This window comes from Glycine max, chromosome 9 (assembly GCF_000004515.6).
Source record: "Glycine max cultivar Williams 82 chromosome 9, Glycine_max_v4.0, whole genome shotgun sequence".
Classification (NCBI taxonomy): domain Eukaryota; kingdom Viridiplantae; phylum Streptophyta; class Magnoliopsida; order Fabales; family Fabaceae; genus Glycine; species Glycine max.
In genome coordinates this window covers 45,548,532-45,567,813 of record NC_038245.2, presented here as the reverse complement: position 1 = coordinate 45,567,813, position 19,282 = coordinate 45,548,532, and the positions used below count along the sequence as shown (strand labels likewise).

Genomic DNA, 19,282 nt, shown 5'->3' with positions numbered 1-19,282 from the left:
GGTTATTGATGAGGATTGGTACTGTCAGGAACAGTGGACAGACATGAGGAAAGAACAACGGAGAAGAGACATTTTCCTTTCTTTTTATAAGATAATCTGTAATCCTACACTTACCTGAAATTTCACTGGGCCATACATACCATAGCAATCCTTGACTGACATTTTACTGGGCCATACATACCATAGCAATTGTGTTGAGTACAACGAACACAGGCAGTTGAAGAGTGAAATACCTACTACTAATAATCAAAACGTAAAAATGAAAATTTATTCCCACGAAAGAAAATATAATTAGATCTCTGGTGTTAGTTACAAAGTAATACAAGGAAAATCCTCAGCCGGGGTCAAAGATTATGTAATGTAGCAGTGTGCAAACATTTGGAACAGAGAGATCCCATCCCCTGTATGTAACTTTGGTAACATCTTTGAATAAATATTTGGCAAGATCTCACAATGGCACCCGGGATAGCTGACTGAGGCCAAACGAACATTTACATGTGAGGGTTCTATTCTGATGGAGGTCTGTAATCAAGCATCTCCCTGATATTTAACCTGATTGAAGGTCCCATGGCTGAGCATATGTGAGCACTTTTCCAGTACACACCTTTAGCACCTGAAGGTTTGTTTGCCTCTACTGATTTCTGTGAAATTAGGACACTGAGTTAGAAGTTTATCATTTGAGTGAGTGAAATACAGTTGGAAAGGATGCAAAGGGAAGAACATACCACTGCAGCAAGCAAGTTTACAAGAAGATCCTCTTCTGGAAAGTCAGCTTTTCCAAAAGGTAAGTGCACGATTCCAGTTTTGTCTGCCCTGTATTCAACTTTTCCCTGCTTGAATTCTGCTATAGCCTGTAAAATGTGAATTTAAAGCCTTTCTGATTAGCCTAGTTAGTGCATAATTTTGTGGAGCAAAACCTTGAAGGCCAATGGCCATGTATCCCCCCCCCCCCCCCCCCACCCTTTCTCCCTTTCTTCTGTTAACAGAGAAGAAAAAACCAAAATGGAAATAAGTCAAGCAAGTACAATAATTTGTATTTGCAAGAAGGTTATAGATAACATGCATGCAAAGAAAAGAAACAATAGAAGTGGATAATACACCTGGGGAATATTGGGTGTTACAGTGCCAGCTTTTGGGTTTGGCATCAGTCCTCTTGGTCCCAGAATCTTCCCTAGGCTAGCAACCTGACACAATCAACAATGACAATTAAGGGAGATTGCACCATAAAAGCAATTCTAAAAAAAAAAAAAACTTTATTGAATTACTGAAGTCTTCATACTTTCAGAAAAGTTATCACAATATATCTAAAAGTTTAATAATAGTAGCTTTGAAGAGTACCTTACAGCATGCTACCAATTGACAAGCACTTAGGTTTATTAATTTATTAAAACACATTATAGAGAAAACAAATGCATCTTATCAAAAGTTCTTTGAAATGTCAAACAGGAAAGGAGGTTTTTAATCTACATTAGGAGAACTCAATTTGCAAATAATTCAGTCAGTTACCAATTTTGCAGATCACTTATTGAGATTTCATCCTTTTCTGGATTACTCAAATTATACTTTGGGGAAAAAAAACACTAAATTTGACAAAATCGGATCACAAATTAAAACAAAGAAAATCAGAGCAACACCTTAGGCATCATATCTGGAGAAGCAATTAGTTTATCAAACTCCATGAATCCTGCTTTTATCTGTTCTATCAGATCCTCTCCACCCACCAAATCAGCTCCTGCATTTTTTGCTTCATCGAATTTTTCACCTATCAAAATGAACTATGAATTAGACTAGTCAAAACAAGAAATAGATTACAAATTATAAGTGGCAATCCAGGTCATGAATAAATTGTAAATGGCAGGAAGGAATACTAATTGGTCTTTTGTCCATTTAATTCTCATTAGAGTCATTATAACCGACATCCAAATCCACCTCTTAGCCTTATATATGATGGGTATTGTGTCATCCAGTCCACACTTTTTTCGTTGTTAAACTTTAAAAGCTATTATCCATGTCTTTTAACAAGGAATATCAATGTGCAATAAACTTATTCTAGGCTTTCATTCAAAAGTTTTAGAATATCCCTTGAGAAGAAATATTATTAGATAGAAAGAGAGAAAGCACAACTACGGGGAGCATAAATATCTTCCAAAGAGATAGATAAAAACATCAATGAAATAAACCAAAATCGAGAATGCAGCAAGCCAGTTCAGCCCCTATACATCAGACAGCTGAAAATTTCCTTGAAACAGTGATAGTGGAGCACCAATACCAATCCAATCCCATAACAGATTTTCATGGTAAAGAGAGCAACATAAGTCTCATCATCCCAAAAGGATTTGACTTTGGCCTCCTTCCTGAAACTTTTGCATTTGAAACAAAGAGCTAGAAACTAGTCAAAAGTCAAGGAACCCACCTAAAATCCATCAAGCAGGCTAAACAGCTTAAACTATAGTTTAATGATTCCGGTACTGAAGAAATTACAAACACAAATAAAATATACACACTCAAAAAAAAGATTGGATCTGACCTACCCATTACAACCATGTCATATACACAAACAATTCAGCATTTAAACAAGTAGTCTAGTGTTTTTTACAGTAAGCCTAGCCACCTAATGACAATACTAAGGTGCAGAGCAACTAAGTTGTCATGGCATATACCTGTTCAGAACCAAATCACCACCAGCAGAATAAAAAGCACAGAAACAAGTTCCAGAAATATGCAACCAAGAGCGGCTAATAATGCATGTTCCTTTAATTGTTAATCTGTTACTGCTATTTATGGTACAATAATCTTCTAAATTGATGAAAGTTGACTTCTTAAACATTATCCATATAATGGGTGGAGTTGGACATACAAAGTAATGCATACAACTAATTGCAAACAACTAACCAGAACCCCAATTGGGTGGGATGCACTAGGCCACCCTCTTTAACAATTATCTCTAAATCGTGCCACTCACTAAATGGCTTACTAATCATTTGGTTTATATGATAAAGCTTAATGGTAGTAGTTGATTCATGTAGCCATTAGCAAACCAACTATTGGGACATGGGTGGTGGTTGTTTCTGTGGATTAGTATCATCAACTTCAGCTACAGCCATTTCCTTTTTCAGAGCATAGACTGTTTATAAGTTAGTGTTCCTTTCGAAGGACAGGATGAATGACAGAAACCCTTACAAGTGGGGGCAGGGATCTAGTATAAAGACTTAAATGAACCATAAGCCAGATAGGAACACGTTCTGACAGAGCGGAGAGCTTAAAATTTATCAAAAGTAAATAGATAGCCAACTCAAGGACAGATGGATGATAATGTAAATGATGGTCCACGTACTAAAGGATCAAAACTTTAAATTGCATGCTGGTAAAAAGCAGACAACTTGTTAAATATGTGGGATCTAACGACTATCACTAGCAATATCGAATCATAGAGGGATAATCCTTTGCTCTCATAATTATTTATTTGCAAAATCATAGCAACTCATACTTTGTCCACACATGAAGTAGTTCCATGATCCATCACACTACCAAAAGTAGATGTACATTAAGTTTTTTAAGAATTACCAGATATTAGTTGCTTAAAAATTCAGAATCCAGAATGATATGACTTCCTTTCTGTGCAGTGCTACATAAATTCATGTATATCAATACCTTACCTGGACAGCACAATGTCCACATTCAAGAGAAAAAAGCTATCATCTAATGCTCATTCATACATGAAGTTGCATAATGGATATATTTCCTTTCATTTGCATCCTCTTTATAAGAAAATATTTTTCAGCACTATCTGGAAACCTTTAATTAACTAAAAGTGGAGTGAAAATTGAGAAGCATAAGCACCTTGAGTAAGAACAGCCACTTTAACGGGTTTTCCGGTTCCCTTAGGCAGATTTACCTGTCAAGAAAGAGTGAACCAAAGATTCAAAATGAATTCATGCATCATAAAGTTTATAGCTCACGTTTTCAATGTAACTGCATATACCAAAATCAAGCAAGTAGCAGGAGACTCACTGTTGCTCTTAATTGTTGATCGTTATATTTAGGGTCAATGTTGAGGCGGAAATGGGCTTCTACTGTTTCTACAAACTTGGTTTTAGCTGTTTCTTTAACCAAAGATATTGCTGTCTTCAAGTCATACTCTTTCTTACGCTCCCTCAATTGTTGAATTTCCAAGAACCTCTTAGATCTCGTCTAGTGAGGCAATGAAAGAACAATCAGCCTTGAAATAAAGGGTAAAAGCATAACATCAAATATGAAAATTTCAGCAACCCAAACAAGCACCTCAATTTTGGAAGAAGTAAACAATTGGTTATCTAATAAAAATCATATCATCACTGCTGGAAGACACCGATGATGCATATAAATGTGAAGGAGGCAAATCAAATGCTAAAATACAATGAAAAACCAAGCAAAAAGCTTGAACAGAATGGTGGGACAAACACCACTACTAACATTCAAGGATGTACTACTGGCCACACACAAGCACCTGCAACCTCACACTCGAACTATATACCCTTGAAATTTCAGAAGATATTTTTTATATAAATACCATTAAATAAAATCATTGTACGAAAATAAAGTTGGTAAATAAACTTGGGTCAAACAAAAGTAAATGAGCATGTACTTTTATGGACGGACTTGTCTGCTCTGAAACTGGTATGTCATAAAAATAAAAGACATTGATCTTTTTCTTCTTCGACCTCTTTTCAAGGGATGTCACCACACTTTCATGAAACGCTAGGCAAGTTCATTTCCAATAGATCATGGAAGTGTGAGCAACTTGTGCAAGCTATAATTGGTTAACCAAATAAGCACAGGACATTCAGAGACGCCAATTTTACTCGTGAGCTACTTAAGAGAAGTAGAAACAGAAGCCAAAAGAAGTATAAAAGACTTCTACTTAGAAGCAATTTTAAATATATAAAAAAAAAGAGTCAATTAATAAAAGAAATGAGGAAAAGAAAAGAAATTGGAGATAGCCTACCCTGTCCCTCTTGAGAGGCAATGCGGCCTTGCCTTTCTTAGGCTTGGTGGTGGGGACGGTGTTGGTGGCGGTGGAGCCATCAGCACCGTCGTCCTCCTCCGTGTCGTCGAAAGTTTCGGGCACTTGGACCTCTGCAGACAAAGCGGCGACGAGGGCATGGCAAGTCCTGGATTTGGGCTCTATGTGGAGCCATTTGGAGGGCTTCAAAAGGAGAGGATAGAGAGAGAAGGTGGTTCTAGAAATGGGCCTGTGAGAGAAGGAGCGAAGAGAGGGAGAAAGGTCTTGAGAGTGGACGAGCATGAGGGAGGGAGGTGCGGTACATGAAGCCATGGTTCAGAGTCTCTGGAAGAAAAGCTTAGGTTACCTATCCGGATATAAAAATGATGGGGATAAGATGTGCCCTATGGTCTACTGAACGACGCGTGGATTTTTATATTTTCATGGTAAAACTATTTCATAACATTCGGGGAAACAAGGAAAGGGAGTAACTTCTTTTCAAAATTATCAGGATAAAATTTAAATTAGTACCTAGTTATCTATTAATTTTGAATTAAAAATCTTAAATTATATTATAATTTTCTTTTTTTTTATTAAAATTTGTAAAAAAACATACAATTTTAATTTTTTCACATTATTTTAAAGTCCTAAGAGAATTTCTTTAAGTGATAAACTATTAATAACTTTAAAGTAGTAAATAGTTTTTTATTTTAATTATTTAATTAAATAAAACTAAAAAACATACATTAACTAAATAATTAAAATAAAAAACTATTTAATATTTTAAATTTGTAAATAGTTTATGACTTTAAAAAAATTACATTACGACTTCAAAGTTGTGTGAAAAAAAAAATTTGAAGTAGTAAAATTTTTACAACTTCAATGAAAAAAGAAAAAAAGTTTCATAACTCAATCTATGACTTTCAATTAAAAAATTACTGATTATCCTCTAACTTTCTCTTTTTTGGATATTAATTTAAATTTTACTCTCATTTGATAATTTTGAAGAAAAAAATGATCTCATTTTTATCGTTTCGCCTCTCATTTTTCTTTTTTCCAAATATTTGAAAAACAGAATGTGTGTAATTAAATTTTGTAATGCATATTATTTTTTACTTGAGAAAATTCAAGAGTTTTAAATATGATTAAGATATAAAATATAGATTGATGGTTAATTTTATAGTTGATGTAAATAACAAAAACTTATGTTCGAAATATTTGAGATTCTACTGAAAAATAAAAAATTATAATTATGATGAATAAAAAAATATTCATCTTAAATTTGAATCGTTGCACTTTGCTTCTTTTTTTCCCCTCAAACAAAATACCATTGCTTATAACTGTAAAACCAAAATAAACATTTTTTGTTCGTTGCATCTTACCGGTGTGGTGTATTTTAACTGAAAGAGAAAAGTTGATCGTTAACTACCATCCATCCCCTCAGATCTTCAAGTCCATAACTTCCATTAAGTCTTTTTCTGACTGTTGGCTATTATTATTATGTTTGAAGAATTTTTGTATTATTTTTGTTTTTTACAAAAAAAATCAAGTTTGAAGAATGTTGAAAGGCTAATAACTGCGAAATATAAAATATAAGTTAATTTAATAGTCAATTTGGAATAATAAGTGAGTGTAATTTTTTTATTTTTTTATTATTTTTGATGAAATAATGAATAAATTAACATTTTTACTATTTTTTGTTAGCAAAATGTAAAAGAAGAAGATATCAAGTGCTTTAAAGAAAAAATTGATGCAAAAACTGGAAAAAAAAAATTGGAACAATTGGAAAACTCATTTAACGCACAAGACAGATTCAGTGCGCACTCTCGCTCAGCGCCCAACACACGTTTAGGGCGAAAAAGACCCACAAAGAAGCCCAAAGGCATGCTTAGTGCAAAAATCCGCGCTAAACGTGAAACCGAAGTGAAAGATAAGTAATATGGTGTCTATATAAGGAAGAGGAAACAAAAGAAAAAAGACAACTCACACATTGAGTCTATCCCTTAGGGGAAACTATATTTCTTTAGTCATTCCTCATTTTCTTGTTATTAGTCATCTATCAACTTCTTCCATCAACGTCAATGTTTTGCATCTATCAATGCAATCAGATGTTTTCTTTCATATTATCATTTCTTATTTTAATTTCATGTATCATTCATTCTTACATCATATTTAGGGATTAGTTGCTCGAGAGACGGTAATCTTTAATAAAAATACAAGGAAAGTCTTACATGCATTAGTTTTAAGGGTTATTCATTGGAAAATGATAATGTCTATAGAACTCGGAAACGGCATCTCAACATTTTGCGCCTCTGCATATACCTTTATACTTAATGTTGTTTATGATTTCATCTTTGCAAACGGATTTGAGAGAGAGAATACATAAATTAGGAAGACTCTTTATCGTGAGGGATTTGGGTTGAGCATATTAATAGATATGGGTCAAAAAAATTCACCATATTGATAAAGAAAAATTTAAAATCATACATCTTAAACAAATAAGACATGTTAAGCCCGAGCATAATTGCATTCTGATATCATCTTTTAATTATCTTTATTATTCCATCTTTTATGCATTTAAATTATTGTTTATTTTTCTTATTATCTTTTTTTTTTTTTTTACCTTACTCCAACTTTCATATTTAACAATTCTTTGTCTTTATCTTCTTCTCTTTTTCCTCATTGCTTAATAATTGGGATTGTATCACTCAAATACAACTAAAGTTATTGTGAATTTGACACTTAAACTTTCATTTTAATCTTTACTACTTGTGATAAAATTGATAAATTTGTCAATCTGTTAACAAAGGCCATTTATAATTTTTATCCTCGAATAAATTTGAAAAAAATGCTAACCTGCACTAAGGATATTGGTTAAAAAACTTAAAGTAGCATTCTTTTAATTAAGCGACCAAAAATTATATTATTCATGATCTTTTTTACATTCTTATATACTTTTTATAATAATTTTTTTTTCATTTTAGTTTTTTAATTGATATATTAAGAACATTGGTTAGCCAAACCCATAAATTTTATCTAAGTTTTATTAAATATGAAATAAGTTTAAATACTGTCCAAAAAAATAATGAAAGAAGCTTAAATCACTTAACAAAATTTACGTGAAAAATATATTACAAATATTAATATTACAAGTAATTTTTTCAGTATTTTTATTAGTGAATATTCTAAATATATTAATAACAAATCTTTAATTCATTTTATTAATTGATATTAGCTAATAAAAATGTTAAAAAACTGTATTTTAAATTTATCAGACCGTGGATCTCACGAGTCATAACTTGTGAGTAGCTAGACTGATATACAAAAATTTATTATAAATGTCATTTTATAAAGTTTGAGATATGAATTAATTACTATATATATAAGGAATTTTTGTGTAAATTGTTAATTGTAGTTCATCTGTTCATGTATTACTCGTGTGTTTGGATAACGATACAAGATTCACGTTGGCTTTCAAATTTTAGTTAAAATCTTTCTAATTATACAAAAACATATATGAATTGGTTCAACATGATTCTCGTTTAAGTCTTTTGACAAAATATGTTAAATTACAATCGTGAGATAAAATCTTATATCAAGTACAAGTAGAAAAATTGAGTATTATATAATTAAAAAAAATTCAAAATCTGAAACTTAAAGTTTTAAATTAAAATATAATGATAAATTTTCTCACGGTTGCTTATGGGGTGTAAATCTTTTTGGTGTTTACTGTAGACCCATAAACATGCTATCATAATTTGGTATTATTAATTAATAATTTTTATAAATTAAAAAATCTAGTATATAATATAAGTCAACATGCTACCAAATAATTAAATTGCTGGGCTTTTTGATACCCAGCCGAACAGACACTACATTCTGAGGAGCACCCATGATCACTAATCACCCATCTAATGGATAGTTTCACACGCTGTCAATGTGAAACTTGCAATTTTCCATACACGCTTACAAGGGAAGAAATTATTAGGTAGTTCAAAGTCGTTTACCATTTTGATCAATTTTTAAATGATATATATTTTAAAAAAATAATTTACAAGAAAAAATAATCAATTAATTTCTCAGATTATGATAATCTCATACCATCAATTAATTTCTCCTACACTGACATTACTTTGGCCTTTTCCATCTCTTGCTTACTTGACTTGAGTAATGAATATTGTCCACACATCGGATTTTGTTTTCATTCACTTAGATAGTTAGATTAGACTCTCATTTCAATTTTATCCTCACAGCATATAAAGAAGCAGCTTTCAAATGCCTTCTGTGATATATCAGCCACTAATTTAGTCTGTTTCATTAAAGTGGTCCTCTTATTTGGATATAAAGATGTATCAAGAAAGATAATTGATTGATTATGTAAATATTTTGTGTAAGAAAAAACATTAATAGTCTTTTTCCACAGAACTTTTTTTATTTATTAAAATGTGAAGTATATTTTAGTTCTGATGATATTAATAGTTTAGCTTTGATCTTAAATTTTATGACATCTTTTAGGTTTGGTTTCTATAGTTTTATTTATTAAACTTTTTGTCTGTAGGTTATTATTACTGACAATGATTTAAATGAGATATTTAAACTGTGAAAAAAAATAATGTCAATAAAATAAAAGCCGTATAAGATTTTTTTAACATGGTTAAAATTTATAATTTAACAAAATCAAATGCATAAGAATATCCAGGATGAGAGTCATTTAATGAGTTGTTTATAAAAAATAATGTTTTAGTATGTCATGGGATTTTGAGTTGTTTAAAGTTGAAGAATTATTTATGTAAATAATTATTATTTATGAGTTGTTTAAATTTGTATTAAATATAAAAAAATACTTATGAATTAAACAACTTGTTAATAAAAATATTTATTGGAAAGAAAATTATTTTAGTTACTTAAAAAAATGAGGTGGTATAAATTAAGCTGCTTATATAAAGATGGTTAAAGATGCTATAAGGAGCCTTTTGAAATAATTACCACGTTTTTTTTTTCCTTTAATTTTTTCATTACATTTGCACTGAAAAATGCACAAAACATTTATCATAGTTTGTTCACACATTTTAAAGCTATAAGTAGATAAGTAAACCACAATACATTTAGAAAAAATGGGGAAAAAAAATCGCAAATCGATTACCATTGAGTTTGATTGATTTGAATGCTTGATGTGAGTTAGATGCAATTAGACAGTAAATTTAAACCAATTTAATTAGTTTAGTTTAAATTCTTAATTTTGTGAAATTATCCAAATCAATGAATACCTCTATTGAAATATAATATTTTAAAAATAAGTATTAAAAGGATAAATTTTATAATTATAAAGATTAAATAAATAATAAACCTTTTATTAACTAAAACAACGCTATTATCAATGGAATGTTTTTACCTTGATTCGTCAAATTTTTATTAAATATTTTTCACATTATTACACGAGTTGAAAATATTTTAGATATTTAATTATTAAAAGATTTTATTAGAAACATATTTTTAACATTACTACATGAGTTAATTTTAGATTTAGTCTCCCATCACGGTGCAATTTAATTTTTATTTAATATTCAATTTTTTATTTTATTTAAATTTTCTTTAAAATGATATATATTATAATATCAAAATAAGTAAATAATATTATACAAGTGATGTGGTAAAAAATGACAAGAAAATGGATGAAAGACAAAAGTGGATGTATGTTTATATTTTTTTATGAAATAAAATATATTAAATATAAAATTATATAATTTATTGTTTGGAAACTTTGTATTATGTAAATATATAAATTATTATTTTTAGACTAAAATTAACATTTTAATAATCCTCTTCTCATGTCTACGCCACATAACTAATTTAGTTAGCACTGGAGCGTCATGCCAACAATCACCATGCTACGTTAGAGTTAGCTAACAAATATACTTAAATATGCTTGATTTTTAAATTCAAGGATATAAAATTACACAATTAGAAAAAGATGAACACAATTGTAAATTTAAGAGAAATAAAAGTATAGTTAAACAATGCACATCATTGGTCCACGTTAAAGTAAAGTAAAGGTGTCTTGACAAAGTTAACCATTGGTCAACAAATAACCAAATAATTGTTTATCTAAAACTACTTAATTATTCAAATTTAAGGGTCTAAAATCACATAATTGTAAAGAAAAAAAAGACAAAAAAATGCAATTATGGGAAACCTAAAAATATAATTATTATTTTTATTATAAATATTATTTTAGATCGACCTACAATATATGATTCTCTATCATTCGTTAATACAACTAAAAACATTGTTCTAAACCAATTTTAGACTTGTCCATATGATCGTAACTAATAAAATCCACCTAACAACTTCTTTATTGTTGTATAAAAAATGTCATGCCTTGTTATTCATCTTTTATAAATATTAACAAATTATTATGTACATAAAAATTAATGGTTTAAGTAAAATTGTTAAAGAAAATGTATTAACATAGACTTAAAAAGTAACAATTGCATGTATAAAGATTAATTTGATGATTTTTCTTATATATAAAGACCAATTTAAATATGTATTTAACCCTTAAATTTCAGTCAAACTATTATAAATATGTTTGGTTTGATGTTTCATCATCTAAACATAAATTTAACGCTCTTGCATATTTAACAAATAATCTTAATGATTAAACTGAACTTAATTTTCATCTAAATTGATGTTGAGTCTAAAGTTGTTTATGAGAGTAAAAAGTTTCAAACATAAATATAGTTACATTAAATCTATTTTTAACTAAACTTGAATTTACAAAACATATAATATACAGTTAAATTTGGTTTGCCTAAACCACTTTTATAATTTATAATATGTTTATATTTTTTATATAAAAAAATATAAAAATATGTTTGAGAATAAAATTTTATCACCAAATCCAATTTTTAAAAAAAAAAACAAAATTTGAGATACTAAGCTAAATTTTGAATAAAAGTTAAGTTGATCTAGAGAGGAAAAGCGCGTGGAGCATACGGTAATCAGAATTCACAAACAACAGTATGATGATTAGTGTCTGACAATAAAGTTGAAGTCATCATCTAGTCCACTTTTCCACTCCACCACCAAACTCCTACCAGACTCACTCACTCTCTCTCTCTCTCCACCCTCCAACTGCAACTGCAATGGCCGTCCCTTCCTTCTCCGCGCGTTCTTTCTCTCTCCCCGCCCAAAACCACTACTGCCACCTCTCTTCTCTCCCACTACCCTCCTTCACTCTCTCATCTCGCCGCCCAAGATATTCTTCTTCCAACCTCTTCACACCTCTTCGCTCTCCCACAACCCCCATTTTTGCATCGGCCCACGGCGGTGGCACCGGAGGCGGACATGCCGGCGGAGGTGGAGCTGGAGGTGGAGGGGGAGGCGACCATGAATCGGAGGACAGGGATCGGAACAGAGAGGAGGCGCTGCTGGTTCTCGCCGAGGCAGGGCGGCCGCTGGAGAAATTGCCGGCGGATTTAGCGGCGGCGATTGGGGCGGGGCGAGTGCCGGGCTCGATTGTGAAGAGGTTGTTCGAGCTGGAAAAATCGGCAGTGTTCCGGTGGCTGCTGAATTTCGGAGGGTTTAGGGAGAGGTTACTGGCCGATGATTTGTTCCTCGCTAAGGTTGCCATGGAGTGCGGTGTTGGCATCTTTACAAAGGTTCCTTTTGCCAAATTCGCCTCTATTATCCGCATTTCTGTTTTATCTTAATTTTACTGCCACCATACATGGTTGAGATGGACCAAACAACCAACAGCATGTGACTGTTGCTTGTTTTCTTCATTCTGTTTTGACTCTCTTGTGTCAGCATTCGTAATTTTCTAGAAAAGTTGTTGGTCATCAATTTTAACTCCGAAAGGGAAAAAAAAGCGACTTTATAGTACTCCGAAAGGCCAAGCTACATCTACATTGATTTTAACATTTAAACTTCTAAGATAAATTCATATTACTCTCCATTTTATTTCTAAATTGTTCGGTTTTAGCCGAACTGCCAAAGTAGTGTATCATTACTTATATTTATGGTCAGCCAGACAGCCACCAGACCAAGCCGCATTTTCTCTTTTCATTTTTTTCCATTAATAGTTGTAATAACAAATACCAGTAAGTTTATCAAAACAATCACACTTAAATTCACGGATTTGGCTCCCTCACTTATGAGAAATCAAATCCTAAATTCACTGGTCTTTTATGCCAATGATAATGTGCACTGTTTTAGTGTGTTCCCTGCAGGTTTTTAATTATAATTTCTAATTTGATGAACACATCATTTATTTGACAGGATCTATTTACTTAGGGGGCAGAGTTATTTAAAATTACGTTTTTATGTTTAGGCTGAATTGTTCTAAAATTTATATGATTGGATCTTTTATTTCTTAAAAAATATTCTAATATATTATTATTGCCAATTTACTGAACTAAACAGAGATGGGATTGTAAAATAACATTTAACAGTTAAAGTTTCTGATCTTGATGCATTATGTTCTGGACCAGTGGACCTGATATCCAGCAAATCAATAGAATTTTCGTAGTCAACTAATTCTTGTGACAGAGTAGGGAGCTTCTGGTGATTTCTTTGTTATTCTCAGCATTTTGTTGTATTAGACTATTTGAGTGAAGCATCTATCTTGCGTATCATCTGGTTGTAACGAGTATCACCTTTGTTTTTCAGACTGCTGCGGAGTTGGAGAAGCGCAAAGAAAATTTTACTAAGGAGCTTGATTTTGTTTGTGCCGATGTGGTATGCGTGTCAACAAGTTATCATTTTGGTGATAGTATATTATTTGGTGTCTAATTGAGTCTCCCTTCCATTCCCAGAAACTGTTTAGGAGTGCATTACATTTCCCTTCTGTAATAATCGCACATGCTTAGTCCTTGAAAAACTCAGTTTATCCTGTTTCTTTACGCAGCAAATAAGGCATTATCCCTTATTTTATTTTCTTTTATTATTAATTAACAGGTAATGGCCATCGTAGCAGATTTTATGCTTGTGTGGCTTCCTGCCCCCACAGTTTCTCTCCGACCACCACTTGCTGTTAGTGCTGGAACTATTGCTAAATTCTTCTATGGCTGCCCTGAAAATGCTTTTCAGGTTAACACTTTTTAAATCACTCTTCATATGCTTTTGTTTATTTTTTTATTTTTTGCGTTGATAAATATTATAATTTTTTTTCAATAATAATACATTCATTGGGTGATTGGGTTTAATTTTGTCAATTCTCAACAGGTGGCTTTGGCTGGGACCTCATATTCACTTATTCAGAGAATAGGTGCTATAGTGGTATGTGCTGGATACTAAGAAATTAAAGCAGTTATTTTGTCATATATGAAGATTTTTTAACAAAATCTCTTATGCAGAGAAATGGAGCAAAGCTATTTGCAGTTGGAACTGGTGCATCACTGGTAATTTAACATCTTACATGTGTAGAAATACATTTTTCAGCTTCTAGTTTTGGTGAACTCTTTAAAATCTTTCAGCCGCCGGACTTACTTCAGGCCTTACAAATGCCATGTATGATTGTAGACCTGTAGTATATGAAATGAGTGATTGCATTGCCTTTCCAGATTGGTACAGGTGTAACTAATGCGTTGATCAATGCAAGAAAAGTTGTTGATAAATCTTTTGCTGCTGAGGCAGAGGATGTACCGATAATATCGACAAGTATTGCCTATGGGGTTTACATGGCAGTATCCAGCAACTTAAGGTATTTTTTTTTTTAAATAAGTGACTTCTATGATGAAATGATCCTCTTGGATTGACTGAGGGAGCATTTCCTGCCCTCTGACCATGATGGATCCACTCCCCCCCTCCTCCCGAATTCCATGACCTAGATTATCTAATAGCCTAATACTATACACAGGCATTTTAGTATAAAAAGGCAACTTTTCTACAATGCTTAGAGATTAGTCGGGTTTTGTGCAACCTCAATAATGCATCCTAGCAGTAATGAGTTCTTCTTTGCATGTATAAGCAGAATCTAACAGGAAATCTTTGTTTTCCACCAGGTACCAAGTACTAGCTGGAGTTATTGAACAACGGATTCTTGAACCTTTGCTGCACCAGCACAAACTTATGCTAAGCGCAATTTGCTTTGCTGTTAGAACTGGAAACACTTTCTTGGGCTCACTATTGTAAGATTCTAAGTTGATCTTGATATATTTGTATATATTTTGCTAAATTTGGTTCTTCTTCACATCTTATCATTCGTTACATACTACATGATTCTTCCCTTCTGGGAACAGGTGGGTGGATTATGCTCGCTGGGTTGGAGTCCAGAAGATACGGGATTAGGCATAATGGTTCTTCAGTTACAAGATATTTTCATAGGATGATTTGGGTCAAATCTTGTCTGTTGATTCATTATTGAAGTACAGTTGGTTTGTTGTATTTTTTTTTATTCCTCCTGAAAGCAATGTTGTAAATTGAGCAATAACGGAGGGCAGCAAGCACCTTGACTTGAGTCTCCAATTATCACCGTTTATGCTGGCCAGTGAAGGTATAAGATCCATCTCTCGTAGCTAGCAGAAAGCTGCAGCATGAGATGAATTTGAGTCACACATCTTCACTAGACATTTGTGGGGCAATGCCTATATTGTTCTTGTGTGTTTTGCCTTCTAAAGTTAAAAATGAATAGAGACAAATTCAAATTGGCAGTGCCCTAATAGCTGTTGCTTAACTTTGTTTCTTTTCTCATTATTCATCTATTTGCTTCTGTAAAATCACAAAAAATTTGTATACTTTAAAATTTGCTTCTGTAAAACCTCATATTCGTTGGTTAACTGTACCACTTCTCTTATTTGGCAATCAAACTAACAAGAAAGTTAAGAAATTATATAAAATCACAAAAAATATAATGGGTTATATACTTTAAAATTTGTATATAATACTTTAAAATATAATCACAAAAAATATATTTTAAAATTTGTATATAATCAGTTATATACTTTATTTCCAACTATATATTTATCAAAAATAAAAAAAAATCATCGCATTTGATTTATTTTTAATTCAAAACAAGGCAATATAATTTTAGAAAAATCATAAAGAGATGTATTGATTATCATGCTAAAAGCTTTCCTTCCATATCTCAAGATTATGTGGGATTTAAGGATTAAAATTTTAGTTGTACGGATCCTTTATGAGCTTTATCCCAGCAATTTTGTTATTTTCACCCTTTCTTTTTTTGCAGTTATCTAACAGGGGCTTCGGATTCAATCGAGGTTCCTAGTTCATTCCAATGGTTCAATAAGCCACACACAATAAGGGAAGAATAGATAGTATCAGCTCCTGCTTGATACACAAATACATGTTGTATTACTCATGGCTTGCTTTCTTTGCAAGTTACTTAGACTCGAATACTCAAACTCACCTGAACATGTAACAGTTTTTTTTTTTTCTTTTCTTTTTCTATGAACATTAATATACTATCAAACAAACAACTCAGCACATAAACAAATATCACACCTCTTCATGTTTCTAGGCTTATTTTAGTACAAAATAGTAGTAATAATAATATTAGACTTTTGACTGAATGTTAAATAACTTACATCAGTGATGCTTGCATTTTTTTTATCAACATATTTTATTAAACAAATAAATTAAAGTAATTTAATTACCCAGAAGATTTTGAACATAGATGTGGTTCTTGCCTATTCAATACAATGGCTTCTCAGTGTCAATTGGATTCATTGTTGCAGAAATGCACCTCTCTGATTCGCATGAAGCAGCTTCAAGCCCATCTCATAACCACCGATAAATTCCAATTCCACCTTTCCCGCACCAAGTTCCTCGAGCTCTGCGCCATCTCCCTCGCCGGCGACCTCTCCTTCGCCGCCCAAATTTTATGGCGAATCGAAACGCCCTCCACCAACGACTGGAACGCCGTTCTCCGAGGCCTGGCCCAAAGTCCAGAACCCACGCAGTCCCTGCCATGATACCGCGCCTTGTCACGCAGTCCCCAAAAATTGGACGCTTTGACATGCTCCTTTGCCCTCAAGGGCTGCGCGCGCGCATTGGCTTTCTCCGAAGCCACCCAGATACATTCTCAGCTTCTGCGTTTTGGGTTCGAAGCTGATATCTTGTTGCTGACCACTTTGCTGGACGTGTACGCCAAAACCGGTGATCTTGACGCTGCACAGAAGGTGTTTGATAATATGTGCAACCGAGACATTGCTTCGTGGAATGCCATGATTTCTGGGTTGGCTCAAGGAAGCCACCCCAATGAGGCTATAGCTTTGTTCAACAGAATGAAGGATGAGGGATGGAGGCCTAATGAAGTAACTGTTCTAGGTGCACTCTCCGCTTGTTCGCAATTGGGTGCTTTGAAACACGGCCAGATTATTCATGCCTATGATGTGGACAAGAAGCTAGACACCAATGTGATTGTTTGCAATGCGGTTATTGATATGTATTCAAAATGCGGGTTAGTTGATAAAGCTTATTTGGTGTTTGTTAGCGTGAGCTGCAACAAGAGTCTTATCACGTGGAATACTATGATCATGGCGTTTGCAATGAATGGTGATGGGTGTAAGGCACTTGAGTTTTTAGATCAGATGGCTTTAGATGGAGTGAATCCGGATGCGGTGTTGTATCTTGCTGCATTGTGTGCGTGCAACCATGCTGGCTTGGTGGAAGAAGGGGTTAGTTTGTTTGATATGATGAAGGGGTGTGGGGTGAAACCTAATGATAAGCATTATCGGAGTGTGGTTGATTTGCTGGGTCGAGCGGGAAGGATAAAATAAGCATGTGATATTATAAACTCAATGTCTATGGTGCCTGATGTGGTTCTCTGGCAGAGTTTGCTTGGGGCTTGTAAGACTCATGGGAATGTGGAAATGGCTGAGATGGCATCAAGGAAGCTGGTGGAGATGGGATCTCACAGTTCTGGGGATTTTGTCTTGTTATCGAATGTTTATGCAGCACAACTGAGATGGCATGATGTGGGGAGAGTGAGGGAGGCCATGAAAATTAGGGATGTGAGGAAGGTGCCGGGATTTAGTTACACAGAGATTGATGGTAAGATACACAAGTTTGTGAATGGTGATCAGAGTCATCCGAATTCCAAAGGGATTTATGCAAAATTGGATGAGATCAAGTTCAGGGCAAAAACCTATGGATATGCTGCAGAGACTAATCTTGTGTTGCATGATATAGGAGAGGAGGACAAGGACAATGTGCTTAATTATCACAGTGAGAAGTTGGCCGTAGCATATGGTTTAATTAGTACAAGTGATGAGACACCAATTCAAGTTATAAAAAACCTTAGAATATGTGTGGATTGTCATGCTGTGATAAAAAATATATCAAATATTTATAATAGGGAGATTATTGTGCGGGATCGAGCGCGATTTCACAGATTTAAAGAGGGTGTTTGTTCTTGCAGAGATTATTGGTAAAATTATCTGCAGATGCTTATTGTATTTATGCATTTTCTTAAAGACACTAGAACAGTCAAAATCTCACAAGTAACACACGCCTGACAAAAAAAAAAATGTTCTTCAAGGCTTCTCTTGATTTATCTTTCAAAATATTTCTACTACTTGGGAATTAGCTCCCGGTACTGCAAATGTAAATATGATAGGATCACAGCTTTTAATTCGGCTATACTTCTATAACTGGAAGTAAAAGAAATATTTATGGTGAGGAAGTTAGACTTTGGAAATCGGCAATTTGTTTTAGAGAAGGAGCTGGTGAACTAGCAACTGTAGTATACTTGTTCCAAATCACACTGCTTGGTATAGAGGTAGATTTGTCTTTGTCCAAAGTCAAACACGAACTGGATGGCCTAGGCATCATGACATTTTTACTCGATCCGCATAAGCTCATGACAACACAACAACACTCTTCTCATTACTGAACTGAACATGTTACTGTAAACTTTTCAGTTATTACGCTCATTTTTTCAGTCGTTTCCTTGACACAAACCTATTAGCATTAACAAACTGCCCTTTTAGGTTTTGGCTTTAAAATAAATCTTAATTATAAAACATAAAAAAAGAGAGAAGTTCAACTGTTGTCTTAATATTAGGAGTTTGAATTTGCAATGAAATTAAAAAAGCAAATAAGTTAACCACTACTCTCCCTCACATTAAAATATTCTAGTAAACTATCCTTTTTAAAATGTAAAAAATTACAAATGCAAATAACAAGTAAAACACCAATTCCTAGATGTTGTACCTTTTTTTGGGTCAAGTTAGGCCTATTTTTAAACTTTATTGGTTGAAAATCAATAATAAATACCATGCTAATATTTTATATAATTTTTTTATTTACATGCATTTCAAAATTATTTTTAAAAGTAAA

At 32.9% G+C, this 19,282-nt stretch overlaps 2 protein-coding genes and 1 pseudogene across 2 annotated transcripts; 2 read left to right on the top strand and 1 right to left on the bottom strand.

Annotated features, from left to right (window-relative positions):
* Window positions 1–248: 248 nt before the first annotated feature.
* Window positions 249–5,392, bottom strand: LOC100808549 (50S ribosomal protein L1, chloroplastic). Its single transcript, XM_003534342.5, has 7 exons — window positions 4,985–5,392; window positions 4,012–4,191; window positions 3,841–3,895; window positions 1,635–1,762; window positions 1,101–1,184; window positions 726–851; window positions 249–641 (listed from the first exon to the last, which is right to left on the bottom strand). Exons 1-7 carry the CDS (start codon window positions 5,312–5,314, stop codon window positions 507–509), a joined length of 1,038 nt encoding a protein of 345 aa, XP_003534390.1. The 5' UTR covers window positions 5,315–5,392; the 3' UTR covers window positions 249–506.
* Window positions 5,393–11,969: 6,577 nt separating this feature from the next.
* On the top strand, window positions 11,970–15,642 carry LOC100808020 (protein RETICULATA-RELATED 4, chloroplastic). The gene is made up of 8 exons (XM_003534341.3): window positions 11,970–12,642; window positions 13,652–13,720; window positions 13,940–14,071; window positions 14,207–14,260; window positions 14,338–14,382; window positions 14,545–14,684; window positions 14,986–15,111; window positions 15,223–15,642. The coding sequence occupies exons 1-8, from the start codon at window positions 12,127–12,129 to the stop codon at window positions 15,269–15,271; spliced, it is 1,131 nt and encodes a 376-aa protein (XP_003534389.1). The 5' UTR covers window positions 11,970–12,126; the 3' UTR covers window positions 15,272–15,642.
* A 287-nt stretch (window positions 15,643–15,929) lies between these two features.
* LOC100806756 (pentatricopeptide repeat-containing protein At1g34160-like) lies at window positions 15,930–19,129 on the top strand (annotated as a pseudogene).
* The last annotated feature ends 153 nt before the right edge of the window (window positions 19,130–19,282 follow it).